The sequence below is a fragment of the Rana temporaria genome, chromosome 1 (assembly GCF_905171775.1).
Source record: "Rana temporaria chromosome 1, aRanTem1.1, whole genome shotgun sequence".
Taxonomy (NCBI): Eukaryota; Metazoa; Chordata; class Amphibia; order Anura; family Ranidae; genus Rana; species Rana temporaria.
Genome location: NC_053489.1, coordinates 208,250,567 through 208,269,047, shown reverse-complemented (window position 1 = coordinate 208,269,047; position 18,481 = coordinate 208,250,567). Strand labels below are relative to the sequence as shown.

General features: G+C 40.8%; 1 protein-coding gene across 1 annotated transcript in view; it reads right to left on the bottom strand.

The window, feature by feature from the left end:
* Positions 1–18,481, bottom strand: part of PPIL2 (peptidylprolyl isomerase like 2) — an 83,200-nt gene that overhangs the window by 47,606 nt on the left and 17,113 nt on the right. The window contains exons 4-5 of the mRNA XM_040348309.1: positions 10,692–10,754; positions 8,973–9,024 (exon numbers count right to left, since the gene is read on the bottom strand). Of these exons, the coding sequence (XP_040204243.1) occupies positions 8,973–9,024; positions 10,692–10,754 (115 nt within the window). The remainder of the gene's footprint in view (positions 1–8,972; positions 9,025–10,691; positions 10,755–18,481) is intronic.

Below are 18,481 nucleotides of genomic sequence, written 5' to 3'. Positions count from 1 at the left end.
TTTTTTTGCTTGGGCTAACTTTACAGTTGTTTCATTTTTTTATTTATTCGTTGAAGTGTATTTTTTTCCCCCAAAAAATTGCATTTGAAAGACAGCTGGGCAAATACAGTGCGACATAAAACATTGCAGTAATTGCCATTATATTCCCTAGGGTTTCTGCTAAAATTTATATATAATGTTTGGCTGTTCCAAGTAAATTTCTAGCAAAAAATATTGAGTTTAACTTAAGAACCAAGTGTTAGAAAAAGATTTGGACTTAGTGAATAAACTTCCTGCATTTACACAGAAGTTTGATCTAAAAATAAAGTTAGTTACAATGTTTCATGTTACAAACACAGAAGTGTATCCCTTTGATCTAAGAAGGAAGCATTAGTTACAATGTTTCCTGTTAAGAACTTGGCAGACTGCCCAATATTTTCTTTTGACAGCTGAGTGAGCAGATAAAGTCTCTCTACTTGTTATATGAAAGAATCGGTGAACTCTGCATTGGAGATTGTCAGGGGGGGTTGAATAGAGATCACGATTTTTAACGATTAACTGTGCAACTCTAATGAAGAGCATCACTTGAACACCTGTGCAACATGTCAGAAAGGTGCATTAAAACAGAATTGATTTTTTTTTTTTTTACAGGGGCCAGTTCTGATGTTTTCCTTCGAAAAACTGGTGAAAGTTGGCTAGAGTTTTCACTGCATAAGTGCCGGTTCACACTACAGCGACTTGGGCTCTGACTTGTGTCGCCCCAAGTCGCATGACATGAGAAATTCCATTGAAGTGAATGAGAGCCATCTTAATGTACACTACTGAAGTCACTCCGACTTCAGAAAAGGTTCCTGTACTACTTCAAGGCAACATGTACCCATAGATTTCAATGGAAGTCGCCTCCAAAGTCGGATCACTGTCTTAACTGAAGCAACTTTACAGGAAGAGAAAATAGTTTTCTCAGGCAAACCCCTCCCTCCCACAGAGCCGATTGTTTGATTGGCCACTGGCAAAGTAGCCTGTCCTGGAGGCAACTTGAAGTCACGTAAGTCACTCCAAGTCGCGCTGAAGTCTCCTCGCAAATTTGTGCTGGAAGTCGTATTGCCCCCGAGTGAACCGGTACTTTAAAACATGGCTATACGCTAAAATGCCCAGAATTTTCTTTGCAAACTACATACAGCATAAAATCAAAACAATGCTGCACTAAATCACAAGATATATGAATAAATAAATATAATTTAATATGAATAAATCATCCACAGTGTATATAAAAGTAAAAAAAAAAACACACATATGGTAAAGTTCACACTGCATAAGTCAATGTCGTTATATAAATCCAAATTGTGCTGTGAATATCAAACTTGTGCCAAAATAAAAACCAAGGATACTCCTCCAGGTATAGAACACCAAATATGTGCTCCTTCACCAGTGCCGCACACAAAGGCTTACCGCAAGGATATAAAAAAAAAAAATAAAAAAAAAGGAAAAACAATGCAATCCACCACAATCCGTGCGTCGGCATGCGATCCTACGCAAAACACAACTGCTGGTGTGAACCAGTCCTAAAAAGGAGACTGTAGGGTCAAACACGAGGCTGCCATTGATGAATACCAAAACAAAAAGGTATAACAGTCCTGGAATCCATTTTTCATCAGCAAATCAATGACTTTTGATCCGCAAAGCCAAGTTAATAATTTGGTGTTCATTTGTATATGAACAGAAAAAAACTGCCCAGCAAATATTTACTAGCAACCGAAGACTGAATAAATAAAATAAAATAAAAATTATAATAGCTTCAAAAATAAATAAAATTGAATGAATTAATGTCCCAAAGTGTGCTGATTGGATCTCATTTAGTGTCCACAATCAAGAAATGCCCAAACGTACTCTCCGTCCACAAGATTGGAACAATGGAATACAGGAACCCCAACAATACTTCTTTCGATAGTGAGGATGCTACGCTCTTTCATACATGCAGTCCATGGATCATAAGTATATAAAAGAAACGGACCATAGCATAATTCTGTATAAAATAATTTAATAAAAAAAGAGAAAGTATTGTACTTACAAAAGTAGTTCTCAAAAAGTATCTAAAACAATGCCGGCCGGCACTATAGGAGCCCTTTCTCCTTCACATCAACGCGGTGACGTCACTGTACGCCATCCCAACATTTGTATATATAACCCAGGTTTAACTGCTGTATACCTGCTTCAAGCAGGTTTTGAATTTTCATAGTAATATATGGGATCGCAAAAGTGAACAAAAGCTTGTCAACACAGACTCTTAAAGTTACAGTAAGAGGATAGGGAAAGAAAGTTTCTTAACCGGTTAAGACCCCGACCAATATGCAGGTTAAGGACCTTGCCCCTTTTCGCGATAAGACACTGCGTCGCTTTAACTGACAATTGCGCGGTCGTGCGACGTGGCTCCCAAACAAAATTGGCGTCCTTTTTAATCACAGCAATGACTCATCCCATATGATTCAGCTTTGTTGGAGGTTTAATCAGACAAAACGGCGCTGCAAAGGCAAGGCATGGTCTGTTATGTTGTCTCCTAAATTAGGTCTCCTTTAAAGCAGATTTAATATGGTGGGATTTTTATTTATTTTGTTACTCCAGATAGTTTGGCAAATAAGTGCTGTTTTTTTGTTTAAAGCTGAAGACTGGTGAGGGAAGCCTCCACCACCCCTACCTCTCTTCAAAATTGCCCCAATAATTAAAAAGAAATAAGGCAAATGCCCTCAAAATCCTTATCCAAGTCTATGGGCATGTAATGCTCTGGGTCCTGAGTCTTGTTTCCTTACTGCAGAGTGAAAGAGTTATTCTTTAGGTGCCCATATCACTGCCTGGTGACAGACAACTCCCATTGGATTCATCAGCAGAGCCCTCCTAGGGTCCTGAAGACTCCAGCATCGGCATAGTAATAATATCTGCTATCAGTAATTGGTGGAACACTGGTCTTCACTCCTGGAAGAGGGATTGTGGAGCGTTGCATATTTTGGTTGGTTAAAAAGTGCTTAGGAAAGTTTTTTCAAATGTGAATGGATAGGCGAGTGGCATTTCCTATTCGGTCACGAGATAGATATATACGGTATTTATAAAAAATCTCTCTCTCTCGCTCTCTCTCTCTTATAATATCTCTATATATATTTTTCATTAATTTTTTTTGGGTTAGTTTTCCTCTTATTTTAGCAGTGCTGCATTGCATTAAATAAAAATGACGGAATTCTGCTCAAGCTTAGCTTGCATACACACGGTCACACAAAAGTTCTCTGAACTTTCGTCCGTCAAGAACGCAGTGACGTACAACACTACGACGAGCCGAGAAAATAAAGTTCAATGCTTCCAAGCATGCGTCGAAATGTTTCCGAGCATGCGTTGAAATTGCTATAGACGATCGGATTGTCCGATAGGATTTTTTTACGTTGGAAAATTTGAGAACCAGCTCTCAATCTTTTGCCGGCGGAAATTCCGCCAGCAAAAGTCCGATGGAGCATACACACGGTCTGAATTTTCATTCAAAAGCTCACATTGGACTTTTGCTGTCGGAATTTACGATCGTGTGTATGGGGCATTAGAAAACACATTCTATGGATTGATTTACATATCCTATATCTTCCTTATTGTAACTATCATTTATCTTAATGTATCCCAGGGCTAACTTCTGACTTATGCTATGCACCCTGGATGATAGTTATGGTCCATTGGTTCTACAAGTTTTTCTTTTTTTGCATTCTGTCAATAAAAAAACTGTCAAAGAGAAGTGCAAAAATACCTGTTGATTTTGCCAGGTATCTTGTCAGCTGATAATTTTGTGTTATCTGCTGCTGCAAAAGGAGGGATTAAGCTACATTTGCTCAGCCAGCTAGCGCTGGTGCACATTACAGTGCAGGAATTTTCTGACTCCTGCAGCGGTTTCTTCCACCTATGAGCAGCTAGCCACGGTCGCCAAGCCCTGTACAATTCAGTTACAGGTCAGTGGCAGCCGCAGCCATCTATGATTGTCCACCCAGCGGTTGCCTGCGGCGATTACTGCTGGAAGCACACAAAGTGAGAAGAAGTCTGTCTTCTTTGTAAGGCTAGCCATACACATTAAGGTTTATCATGCTCAGCCCCATGCCGATTGAGAAATTGTGTCTTTATACTTTATTATTATACAGGATTTATATATCGCCAACAGTTTGCGCAGCGCTTTACATCAGGGAAGCCAGTACAGTTCAATACAATACAGATCAATACAGGAGGGATCAGTGGGCCCTGCTCGTTTGAGCTTGCAATCTAGAAGGGAGGGTCAAGTGGAACAAAGGGTAGTTAGCTGTGGGGGATGATCAGATGGACTCAAATGAGAGTACAGTTGTTACTAGGTATGGGTAGGGTAGGCTTCTCTGAAGAGGGGGGTTTTCAGGGATCCTCTAAAAGCTAACAGAGAAGGAGATAGATGGATAGATTGGGGTAAGGAGTTCCATAGGCTTGGAGAGGCTCTGGAAAAGTCCTGGAGACGAGTATGGGAGCAGGTGATGAGAGAGCTAGAGAGTAGGAGGTCTTGAGAAGAACGAAGAGAACGATTAGGTTGGTATTTAGAGACTAGGTCATTGATGTAGCTGGGGGCAGAGTTGTGGATGGCTTTGTAGGTAATTATTAGTAGTTTGAATTTAATTTGTTGGGCGAACGGAAGCCAGTGGAAGGATTGACAGAGAAGAGTAGCAGAGACAGAGCGGGTTGGCAAGGTGGATGAGCCTAGCAGCAGCATTCATGATAGACTGAAGGGGGGCTAGAGTATGCAGAGGTAAGCCAATGAGGAGGGAGTTGCAGTAATCAAGGCGAGAGATGACCAGGGAGTGAATTAAGAGTTTTGTGGTGTCATTGGTTAGAAAGGGGCGTATTTTGGAGATGTTGCGAAGGTTGAGGCGGCAAGATTTGGACAGTGATTGAAGGTGAGGCTTAAAGGAGAGTTCAGAGTCCAGGACTACTCCTAGGACCTTGACATGTGGGGATGGGCTGATAGTTGTGCCATCAATTTTGACAGAGAGATCAGGGGAAGGGAAAATAAGTTACGTTTTGGATAGATTGAGTTTGAGGAAGTGGTGTGACATACAAACTGATATATCGGATAGTAAAATAGTGATACGCGAGAATGAAGGAGTGAATTGAGGGGTAGAGAAATAGATTTGAGTGTCATCAGCGTAAAGGTGGTATTGGAACCTGTGGGAGGCTATCAGCTGACCCAGGGAGGAGGTGTAGACGGAAAATAGGAGCGGTCCAAGAACAGAACCTTGGGGGACCCCAACAGAGAATGGAAGAGGAGAGGAGGAAGTAGAATTGTAAGTAACGCTAAAGGTGCGGTTGGACAAGGTAGAGAACCAACGAAGAGTACAGTCATGGAGACCAAAGGTGTGGAGTTTTTTTGAGGAGGAGGGGGGTGGTCAACCGTATCGAAGGAAGCAGAGAGATCCAGGAGTAGAAGTACAGAATATTGTCCCTTAGTTTTGGCCGTTAGTATATCATTGGTTAGTTTTAGGAGAGTAGTTTCTGTGGAATGTTGAGGACGAAATCCAGACTGAAGGGGATCAAGAAGGTTATCAGCAAGGTGGACGCTCAGTCGGTTGTAGACTAGACGTTCAAGGAGTTTGGATAAAAAGGGTAGCAAGGAGATGGGGTGTAGGTTGTCAAGATTGGATGGGTCCAGTGAGGGCTTTTTAAGTATGGGGCTGACTAGTGCATGTTTCAAAGAGTTAGGGAAGATGCCAGAAGAGAGGGAGAGATTTATGTGGGTTAGAGAGTGTAGAATAGAGCCAGAGGGTGAACAAAGCATTTGCGAGAGAACAGGATCCAGAGTGCAGGTGGTAAGATGGACGTTAACAAGTAATTTAGCGACCTTGTCTATAGTGGTGGGGTTGAAAGAGGGAAGTAATGACTGTACCTGTGGGCATAAGGTGTGAAGCATGGAGGGTATCTACTCTCGAATTGTATCAATCTTCTTTTTGAAGTGATTGGCAATCTCCTGGGCGGTGAGTGAGTTAGTGGAGGACGAAGGAGAGAGTTGAAGGTAGAGAAGAGTTGATGGGGACGGGATGATACATTTTTAATGAGGGTGGTGAACTAGGTCTGCTTGGCAGTGAGGAGGCTGGAATTGTATATTTGGAGGGCAGATTTATACTGGACGAAGTCTTCCTGGGACTTAGTCTTGCGCCACTGGCGCTCAAAAGCACGGCTGTGTTTTTTCAGACTTCTAGTATCATCTGTTTGCCAGGGTTGAAGGGGACGGGGCCTTATTCTGCATGTAGTGAGGGGGGCCAGTCTGTCCACTGATGCTAGAAGTGAAGTGTTGTAGACACTTGGAGAAAGAGCCCCACATGCAGAAAGAGCCCCACTTGCAGAAAGAGCCCCACTTGCAATGTACCCCCTTGCTTATGCTTCCACCAAAAGGATGCATATATTTATACTGCTGGAGATAGCAAAAATAACATGCCAGTATTAATAAATAGACATAAGCAAAGCAGGACAGCAATGTTTCAATTCTGGGTGGATGGCACACAGCTGAAACATACCATAGTATGAATATAAGATAAAATAATGAAAGTGCTCACACAGCAAAACCTTCATAGTATGTATATACATTTAGGGTGTCACAATCCCTAGAACATTGATATTGTCAAACCTGCACTTCAACATGCTTATGAACAGCATCATAGCAGCTAAAGTATAATTAATGAACTATTATCACAATCACTGCCTAGAACCTCCTTCGGCCCTAGCACATTCATCTGCTATAAACACAATCAACGCTGTTGAATTGTCATGCGATGAGTCACCTTGCCATCACTATTATTAACTGTAAATGCCTTAACACAGATTTTGGTAAATGGTGATTCAGTAATATACAAATAAGACTGTTAAAAGCAATGTGTCTCTGGTAAATAACCTACTGCCACCTAGTGTTAAAACAGTGAACTGCAAATAAAGTCTATCCACCAAGCAATATACGCATCCCTGTTGTAAGATTCAACTAGAAAAGCGGAACGCATTTCAGTGACAGATTATGCTCACATTATAATCCCAGCATTTACGTAGTGCAACATAAATATCTACACACAATTGGTCTCAATGCACAAACTGTATTCAGTATCTGCTCACCAGGCTGGCAGGGAAAACGTGCCCAAAAAAAATAAAAAGTGTGAGAAAAGAACTGTTGGCAATCATGTTGTTTAACAGGGTCTGTATTGCAACAAAAAAAAAATCTGTGTTTTAATTACAGGCCATGATAACTGAAGCTTGGCCAGTTATATAAGCATTCTGGGCCAGATTCAGAAAGGACTTACGACGGCGCAGCGCCATGTACGCCGTCGTAAGTCCTAATCTGGGCCGTCGTATCTATGCGACCGATTCTTAGAATCCGTTACGCATAGATATTCATTAGATCCGACAGGCGTAAGTCTCTTACGCCGTCGGATGTAAACTGCAATTTTTTTTTTCCCCTGCTAGGTGACGCCTCCGTCGATTTCCGCGTCGAGTATGCTAATTAGCTAGATACGCGAATTCCCGAACGTACGTGCGGCCGACGCAGTAAAGTTACGACGTTTACGTTAGGCTTTTGCCGGCGTATAGTTGCCCAGCCAATGTTAAGTATGGCTGTCGTTCCCGCGTCAAAATTTTAAAAAGTTACATCGTTTGCGCAAGTCGTCCGTGAATGGGGCTGGACGTCATTTACGTTCACGTCTAAACCAATGACGTCCTTGCGACGTCATTTGGAGCAATGCACACTGGGATATTTTAGGGACGGCGCATGCGCAGTTCGTTCGGCGCTAGGACGCGCTTCATTTAAATGATACACGCCCCCTACCCGGCAAATTTGAATTCCGCCGGGTGATTTACGCTACGCTGCCGCAACTTTACAGGCAAGTGCTTTGTGAATAAAGCACTTGCACAGATACGCCAGCTGTACGTACCTGAATCTTGCCCTTTATATTTAAAAAAAAAAAAAAAATTTAAAGCTTTGATTGCCAAGTTTAATTAAGAAGAGCAATATAAATCAAATAAATGTTGAGCTTTTTATCATTTCGATAAATCAGTGATATACTGAAACAGTTCCTATTAAAGTTTTATGATTTATTTGGGTTTTCCCAGTATGAAGAATAATTGCAGGATTAGAAAATGTCATTCCAACAGAGTTCATATCCACACAGACAGAGATAATGGGGGTTATTTACTAAAGGCAAATCCACTCTGCACTACAAGTGCACTTGGAAGTACAGTTGCTGTAGATCCGAGGGGGACATGCAAGGAAAATAAAAAACAACATATTTGTTTGCACATGATTGGATGATAAAAATCAGCAGAGCTTCCCCTCAGATCTACAGCGACTGCACTTCCACTCTGCACTACAAGTGCACTTGTAGTGCAGAGTGGATTTGCCTTTAGTAAATCAACCCCAATGTGTATGGCCACAATTGCCTACAGTTTGGTATACTAATTCATTTTTAGTGAGGTTTAAAAAATGCACACACCAGCTATACAAGCACAATTTTTCACTATTTGCCAATACATTCACATTATGCTTGCATATGCATGTCTAAACAATGTTTCAGGTCTATAGCACAGTAGGCAAATATGTTTAATTAAAGGGTTACTCTAGCCAACGCTTCATTTTTTTTAGATTTCTAAAGTATTTGTCAAAATTATTGCCACTGCCTGTGGTTCCATTAGGGAAACGTTTTATCACTTTCAATTTTAGGAGAAAGCTCCAGTGTTGTCACTACAGGAAGAGTTTGGTAAACCAGATTAATATCCTCCACCACACTTAAACATTTAGGCAAGACTTACATTTTAAATTAAAAAAAAAATCCCATATATTGTACATTTTCATCTGTTAATACCTCAGTTACCTGCATTGAAACCGACTACGTTTTTACTGTGGAAGAATATTTAGAGAGAGAAGGAACAAAACAACAACAACCACCCCTCCAACAACATGTAGATAGAAAAAAAAAACACACCTCTCCTGTGATAGGGTTAGTACCATATCTCTTTATCCATGGGACAATACTCCTGCAGGAAAACAGACGATCAAATCAAAATCCCTTATGATTACGATAATCAGAATTGACATTACACTTTAAATAAAAATACCAAAAAAAATGCAACAGACAGTTGTAATCCTTGTTTTCTGGAAACAGCTGGTTTTGGTGCTGGGATCCGGGAGCCTGTAGTGTTTGGCATGGGACCGCACGCAAGTCTATATTTAGAGGTTTAAGGGGGTTGTAAAGGAATAAAAAATGTCCCTAAATAGCTTCCTTTACCTTAGTGCAGTCCTCCTTCACTTACCTCATCCTTCCATTTTGCTTTCAAATGTCCTTATTTCTTCTGAGAAATCCTCACTTCCTGTTCTTCTGTCTGTAACTACACACCGTAATGCAAGGCTTTCTCCCTGGTGTGGAGAAAGCCTCTTGTGGGGAGGGGGCTAGCAGGAGGGTCAGGACGCCCCCTAACACACAGCTCCTTTCTCTATCTGCAAAGTAGAGTGTCCTGACTTGCCTGCTCGCCCCCTCCCCCTCAAGAGGCTTTCTCCATACCAGGGAGAAAGCCTCGCATTACTGTGTGTAGTTACACAGACAGAAGAACAGGAAGTGAGGATTTATCAGAAGAAATAAGGACATTTAAAAGCAAAATTGAAGGATGAGGTAAGTGAAGGAGAACTGCACTAGGTAAAGGAAGCTATTTAGAGGATTTTTTTTTATATGCTGGGGTTAAAGTGGATGTAAACCCCCCCATAGACCCAGTGAGATGAACAGCCTCAGATGATACACAGAGATGAACCAAATCTCCCTACATAGGTTTTATATGTATATTTGCTGTGTTCACATTTATATACAGTTTAGAAAGTTCAGATGTTAGGAAATGTTCTCTTCTTGTTTAACAGAGTGTGATGTCTGGGCATACAGCCAAGATAGCTAAAATTGCTGATTGGAGGAAAAGCACACACCCCCTCTCATCATAGGCAGAGACTCTGTTTTGTAACAGGGCCAACTGCCTACTAATCTATTTATAGCAACCTCCCCAGAAATTTCAGGCTTCTTTTATCTGATGTGTCTGAGAATTTGTCAGAAGTTATCTGGCTGATAACAGAGGAACAGTTCAGGAGAGAGCTATGGGACTTAGCCCTTTGAAGAGAGATAACAAAACACTGCATATATATGTGCCCAGCTAAAATTCCATGAATTGGGTTTACATCCACTTTAAGTTAATGGAAACCTAGACTAGATGATGTCATTGGCCCCAACTTTATCCAAAACACATACTAAAGAAAGTTGGCTGGCAGATCCACTCTAACTTACCAGCCAAAATAGTACTTGGGTGATTTTAACCACAAATGTGTGTATTGATGTACATGATTTCTCCATAGAACACAAATATTATGCTTAGGACACTCTAGAAGCCTAGTAAAACGAAGCTCAGAGCTTCAATACTGCTGAAAATCGCCTCGATATTAAAGCTTTTATAACAAAAAAAAGGTTTACTATGAAATATCTGATGTATACATACCGTACTCCTTTCATTTTCAAAACACTGGTGGAAATATAGCTAGTGCCCAGACTCTAGGTAACATTTTATTGGCAAAATAGTCTATTGTACCCATTCAACAAGAATTTTAGTGTGTTCGTGTAAATATAACTGGTTACAGACAACAAAGGTTATCAATTACAAAATGCACTTACAGAAGATCAAAAACGATTCCATCTGGTGTGCAGACTGGATATTCAAAGGGCTGCAGGGATAAGCTGAAAAAGTAAAACAGAATTTGAAATCCAAGCCACTTCTCGTTTAAAAATATATTAGTTCTAAGGCAAAGAGATTTATTATACAGGACTTCTAAATGAGATGAGTGCACTTATCCACAAAATGTTACACATAACTCAAATCAAAACCTGCAGACTAGATATTCAAAGGACTGCAAGAACAAGATGAAAGAGTAACACAATTTAAAATCCAAGTCACTTAAAGTAGAAGTATAGGCAAAACATATTTTTTCATGTTGGATAGAGCAAGGAAGGGTTATAACGCCCAAGATTTCCCTTTACTTCCTGTCCCATAACCAAACAGGAAGTGAGAGAAAATCACTGCAATGAGAGGGAACTCCTTGGGGACCTCCATGTCAGCAGAACCAGTGACTCCGTTGGAAGATTTCCCCTCTATTACTTTTCTGGGGACAACTCAAAATTTGGTATTTTATTTTACTTTCACCGATAATGGTAAACAGGAAAAATAGAGGGGGTGAGGGGGAATCTGCTCAACGGGGGCACAGACAGCAATAACAACAACTGACAAGAGTTCTAATCTTTCTCATCTCAATCCAAATCTAAAACTAAAAAGTTTTGCTTTCAGTTATAATTTAACATTTTAAAATATATTAGTTCCAAGGTGATCAAAGATTATTATTATAAAAGGATTTATCCACTAATCCACAAAATATGAAACATCATCTAAATCAGAAGAATCATGTAGAATGATTAAGTAGGCATTACTATAAAAACAGTTAGGCTGCATTCACACCTGAGCGTTTTCATTTTATAAAACGCTCGTAAAAGCGCCTGAAAAACGCCCAACAAGCAAAATCCCATTCATTTTAATGGCACCTGTTCACATCTGAGCGTTTGTCACCTGAAACAAAAACGCTTGAAAAAAAACCCAAGGTCAAAAAAGAACATGAGCTTCTTTGGGGCAGATTACAGGCTTTTTTTGCCTTTTACATCAATGACCTGAACCAAAACTCACGACTTTGAAATGCCCAGGCGTGAATGCAGCCTTAGAGCCGGTTCACACTGGGGCGGCACGACTTCGGGGGGCGACTCGGCAAGGTGTCCTGAAGACGACTTCAGAGGCGACTTGCAAAATGACTTCTGTATAGAAGTCAATGCAAATCGCCCCGAGTCGCCTCCAAAGTCGTACAAGAACCTTTTTCTAAGTCTGAGTGACTTGCGTCGCTCCTATTAGAACGGTTCTATTGAATAGAATGGGACGCGACTTGTCAGGCGGTTGAGTCGCCTGACGAGTCCCCCCAGTGTGAACCGGCTCTTACTTAAAGTGTATTTATAATCAAAACTACTGTTGCTTTTTGTTTATTTTTAGAGGAAGGCAGAGATAAAACCCAGGTCACTTTTTTCCCCCCCTTTTCTTTTTTCTGTCTGAGCCCCCTTGGAGAGATTTTCCTGCACATCCTGTTCTGAACACCTGACAGAAAGTGAGAGGACATCCTTTCTTAGACAGTAGTTGGAAGATTTCCTCTCACCTTCAGTACAGCTTTGAATTTCTCTATCACTTTCTGTCTCTGTGATAACGATCACTCGGACAAGTAGACCAAGTACTAGAGATGCACCGAAATTTCAGCCGCCGAAACATATCGGGTGCAAATGGAGTGATATGCATTTTGCCGATAGGAGAAAAATGTGCCACGGTGACGCATTTTTACCATTTTACTGTGCTTATGGTGTTTTTTCATAGGTCATGTGACTCAAAAATAGCATCAAAAATGTAAAATGTTCGATATTGCTGCATTTTTCAATGCATTTCAACAGGGAGGTGCTTTTTTATTAACTGATCGAAAATGCAGCAAGCAGGATTTTTAACACCACAACGGAAGTGCACTGGACCAGTGTGAAGACATACATAGAATTCATAGGGATATTTTTTGGCCCATGAGCTTTTCTTGCACTATGGCCCCATTCACACCTAAGCGACAAAACGCCCGACGCGGGACGCTTCTGTCGCTTGAGGGGAGAATTCCCATTGCCGTCTATGGAGATGGTTCACATCTCATAGACGCGCAACGCCTGTCGCCTGAAAAAAAGTCCCGGACCCTTTTTTTCACGCGACAGGCGCGTTTTCCCATAGACAGCAATGGGAATACTTTAGAAAAAAAAAAAAAGAAACATTTGTAATCGCGGCAAATCTGCCGCTACACGCGTACGCGGCTGTCGCTTAGGTGTGAATGCAGCCTAAAAAGGTGCCAATAATGGCCGACAATAAATTCATGATATTAATTAAAAAGTTGAATAGAATACAATTATGTGTAAAAAAAACACACACACACACACCATCCTGAGATAGATAGATAGAGATTATATATATATATATATATATATATATATATATATATATATATATATATATATATATATATATATATATAGCGCAGGATGCACTAAACCAAAAATTATATATATATATATATATATATATATATATATATATAAATAAAAAATATATAATTTTTCGGTTTTGGTTTAGTGCATCCTGCATTTTCGGTTTTAGCAGCAAAATTTCCATTTGGTGCATCTCTACCAGGTACATCTCCTCAGTGAGGACACAGACCTAACAGGGTTCCTATTACTTTCACACTTTACCCAGAATAAAAAAAAGTTTTGATTATAAAAATACACCTCAAGCAAGGCACAATTCAAAATATATTGAAAAGAGAGGAGAGAAAAAAAAAAAAAAAAAAAAAAAAAAAAGGGATATACTTGGTATATTTTCTTATTATGTTCAGGACTAAAATAAACATTTTAGAAGAGGGACATTTTTCTTGGAATTACTATAAAAGTACATTCTTGCACAGTTTAAGGCTGAAAAGGAGACTCAAGTTCATCGTGGTACCCAGTGTGAATGATGGCATATACTCCCAGATGATGCAAATAGATGCACAGCAAATGGGACCCATGTACCTAGGAACTATAAACCAAGAGTGAATTCATGTTCCCCAATAAACTCAACAAGAAAAAGAAAAAAAAGATTTTATGACCAATAAATAAACAAATAAACAAAGGAAGAAAAAACTACAGTAAAACCTTGGTTTGAGAGCGTTTTGCAAGACAAGCAAAATTTTTAATAAATGTTGCCTTGATATACAAGCGATGTCTTGATATAAGAGTAGCGTCATGTCACAACTGAGTATAAAAAAGAAGAGAGGCGCCCCTAAGTGTAGCAATATGGTTACATTTAATGAAGGTACAACATTTAGGAAACTTATTGCTACACTTAGAGGCGCCACTCTTCTCTTTTATACCCTGCAAAAAAATGCTTTGGTATAGAAGTGCTTTGGATTACAAGCATGTTTCTGGAACGAATTATGTTTGCAAACCAAGGTTTTACTGTATTTCTCTATAGGTTAATGGGGGGTAGATGTTTAAATCATGGACACCCTAAAGCAAACATAAAAATAGGTAGGCAAACTGAACAAAAAAAAGCCTGGCATCCCAATCAGCATAACAATGAGCTAGATAATCTGCAGTGTTGAGAACCCAAGTGCCTGAAGGACAGCCACCAAAAAGTGGGAATGGCAGAGAAAAGGTGACAAGTGACAAAAGCATCTACAGAGAGATGATATGGATGCCAAGCATTACCATGACTTGTCAAACAGCCATGAAACAGAAACCTGCAGGAGCAGCAGGCAACAAGAAAAACAAGATAAAATAAACAGGATAAAAATCTCATGTTCCATTTGGTAGTGACCGATAGGGAGAGGGAAGCTCAGATGCAGAGCTGCTAAAACCAAAAAGTTGAAAAAACTAAGAAAACAACAGGCTAGCAGCCTTGGATGAGCCCTGTAGAAGAGCCCAGAACCTCCAAGGTGGATACAAAAAAGTCAAGTTCAAAATGTAATAAATGTTGGGCTCCTAGTGAGGTTCAAGCCCAGGATCCAGCAAAGCAAGCAAAAGCATTAACTTTACAGCTGGTATCCTTTTCTTATGAAAATACAGAAAGTCTCCACTGTTGGCAACCAGCGTCAAAAAGGTCATGTTAAATCTTCTTTGGAAAGCTTTAACAACTCACTGAAGAGTTTGAGTCTCAGGGGAAAAAAAAGGATATCGGGGAAACTGGAGAAAGTGCAGAAAAGGGCAACCAAACTGATAAGAGGAGGAGGAGCTCAGCTAGGAGGAAGGATTAGAGGAACTGAAAAACTTAAGTGGTCCATATAATGAACTTGGTGTTGAGTTATTCAATTTAAGGGAGTCTGAAGGAAAGGAGATTTAATCTCCAAATACAGAAAGGCTTCTTCACAGTAAGAGCTGTAAAAAGGTGGAATAGACTCCATCAAGAGCCGGTTCTGTCTAGCTCAGTAGCGTGCCTGGATTATTTCCTAAATGTACATAACTGTATACTAACACTTATAGGTAAAGTTGATTCAGGGAACAGGGATCATCTCTTGGGGGGATCAGGAAAAAAAAAATTCTCCTGCTGGAGAAAATTGGATCATGCTTTGCTGGTTTCTTTTTGGCCTTCCTCTAGATTAACTGTGGGTATAGGAGAGAGTGAGTGAGAGTGAGTGTGTATTGTAAAAAAAAAATTGGTTGAACTAGATGGTTTTTTTTCAACCAGACTAACTATATGTAAGGAACAGGAAAGTTACCCATGTTACTAGCTCCTTGGCATTTAACCACTGGAGGTAAAGGATAGGGTAAGCACATAGAAAAGTGGGGTTGCCTGAAACTATGGTATCCTTACTGAAAAATGAATATAAATTCAGCTGGAACAATTCATCTATTAAATATTTGGGTATTAATCTGACTCCGAATTTCGAGTCTTTATATTTAGCTAATTACCCTCCTATGTATAAGAAACTTGAAAAGGATTTGTGCGACTGGGGTACTCAGAACATAGGCTGGATAGGCAGGATTAATTCGGTTAAGATGACCCTTCTCCCCAGACTTCTATATCTTTTTCGCTCACTACCTATACCGATAAAAAAAAATCATTTGAAGTCCTTTCAGGGTAAAATTACCAAATTTATCTGGAACAAAAAGGGTCTGCGTGTTTCTTCACGCTGTCTTTTTAATCTCCCTGAACAGGGGGGTCTGGGAGTTCCAAATTTGTGGTGGTATTACCAAACTGCTAGATTGGCCCAACTATCGGACGTATACATCAAAAAGGATCGTCCTGAATGGGTTAATATAGAAGAACAGGCATCCCCAGCGTATTCGTTAGAAAGTTTATTGTGGTGTATCCCCAAACGTAGACCTTCTATTCTGTCCCCGGCTCTTTCACAGGCTTTAGTTCTCTGGGATTCACTTAGGAATAATCCTTCCATAATCTCGAAGGGTCAACCTTTGGCTGATATTTTTCAAGATCCGATCTTTACCTCTAATGTTGATATCGAATCATTTAAATGGTGGCGTGACAAGGGGGTACACCGTATTGGGCGTTTTTTTCACATTTAGGTGCCCTTTCTGAACAATATTTTGTGGATAATTTTAATCTTCCTTCCTCTGAGAAATTGAGATTTTCTCAAATATACGATTATGCTCAGAAACTTTGGACAGACGAAATTGTATCTGGACGTCTATCTCCATATGAGCATAAATGTGATCAAGCTTCGGAGAGAAGGGGAGTTATTTCGGTTATATATAAATCACTTGCGACAAATGATAATAAATTACCTCATATGCTAGCTTGGGAGAGGGAACTTCATGATGAATGGGACTTGAAAGATTGGTGTGGAAACTTTATTAGATCTATTAAAGGCTTTATGAGTGTGCCTCTTATGGAGGCAAATGTGAAAATATTTACCAGGTGGTATCTTGTTCCTCTAAAATTGGCATCTATTTATCCCTCCTCCTCACCTCTGTGCTTTAGAGCAGTGGTCCCCAACCTTTTTGGCACCGTGGACCGGCTGCATGGAAGAAAATTTTCCAAGGCCCGGTTGGGGGGAGGTTGGGGATGGCATGCGGGGGGTAAGCGTTTTTTCGTGGGCAATTTGTCAGCGCATTATTTCTGTTTATTACATTGTAGTAAAAAATAAAGTTAAACCCACCATAATGCAGAATCAGTGGGAGCTTTGAGTGTGTCACTTGCCATGCTGCCTGCCACCAGATGCGGATTGTCACTTGCCACGCTGCCTGCCACCAGATGCGGAATGTCACTTGCCATGCTGCCTGCCACCAGATGTGGTAAGGCCCCAACAGATGAAGCTAGTGCCCCCACTAGGCCCTGCTCACACTCACCCTGTCACTGGTAGTGTTGTCATATTCTGGGCTCCCCCATTAACAGTACTGTCATCTGCCCCTATTTATATCATAACCCCACATTACAGTCCTCAGTCCCCCCCACACATTACAGTCCCTCAGCCTTCCCTCCCCCCCCACACATTACAGTCCTCAGCCTCCCCCCCCCACACACATTACAATCCTCAGCCTCCCCCCCCCCCCCCCCACACACATTACAGTCCTCAGCCTTCCCCCCCACACATTACAGTCCTCAGCCTCCTCCTCCCCCCCCCCCCCCCCCCACACACACACACTTTCCTAGGTTCCGTCCCCCACACATTACAGTCCTCGGTTCCATCCCCCACACTTAGGGACAGATCGGAGGGAGGCACAGCATGAGGAGAAAAGTTGCAGGGAGGGAGGCGGGACAGTTCTGGATGGAGGGCCGAGGTAACAAACAGATGATTGGCTGCTAGGATGAAGGACAGTCCTAGCAGCCAATCGCCTGTTTGATAACCTCGGGCAGCTCCGCCCTCCACCCAGAATTGTTCCGCCTCCCGCTGTCGGCTCTGAGCGACGCAGGAGGAAGAAAAGTCTCCTTGCGGTCCGAATGGCAGAGTGCCGCGGTCCGCATGTGGGGCTCTCTCTCATGCCGCCTGCTCGCGGCCCGGCTGCAGAAGTGCCGCGGCCCGGTAGTGGGCCGCGGACCGGGGGTTGGGGAACACTGCTTTAGAGGATGCCATGGGGTGGGAATGTCCAAGGATTCGTGGATACTGGAACAAGGTATTCCATATTATTAGACGGGTCACGGGTTGTAATTTACATCAGTCCCCGGCGATTACTTTGCTGAATGGATTCATACCTCAGGTTCAAAAGGTTACCAGAAAACTGATATTATTTATCCTGACGGGTGCTAGAATTACTATAGCAGCTGCCTGGAAGAAACCATCGGTTTCTATACTAAGTATGAAAAGAAAAGTCACATGGATAATGGAACAAGAAAAAAGAATTGGCTCCATGATGGATGAACTTACCCAGTTCAATGAAATATGGGAGCCTTGGTTGAAATTTATGGGAATCTCATATGCCTTGCGGATTTAGTATTAGCTTTCGCTTTGGACTGATGTGCACTTTTGACAGGTAGGCTCTTTGTCCTTCTTTTTTCTCTTTCTCTATCTTTCTTTCTTTTATTATGCTGTCTTTTTTTTCTCTAATATTATTTTGTTTATGTTGTTTCTTTTTTTTTATATTATTATATGAATAAGGAACAAGTTTTGCATACATATATTGTTCTTTTCCTTTATTTTGACAAGAATAATATATATTCTTTATTATTCTTCCCATATGTTACATTTTATTTTAAAATGGTTTGATTGAACCTAATTGTAATGGTTTCTTAAACCCTCTTAGGTATGTTATATGGAGGATGGTTTTGAAGTTGTCCTCTTGTTATCGGGTTATTCTTATTATCTATTAAAACAGAGGGGGGATGATAGGGGTTATTCTGCCTCTTAGGGCACAGAGTGATC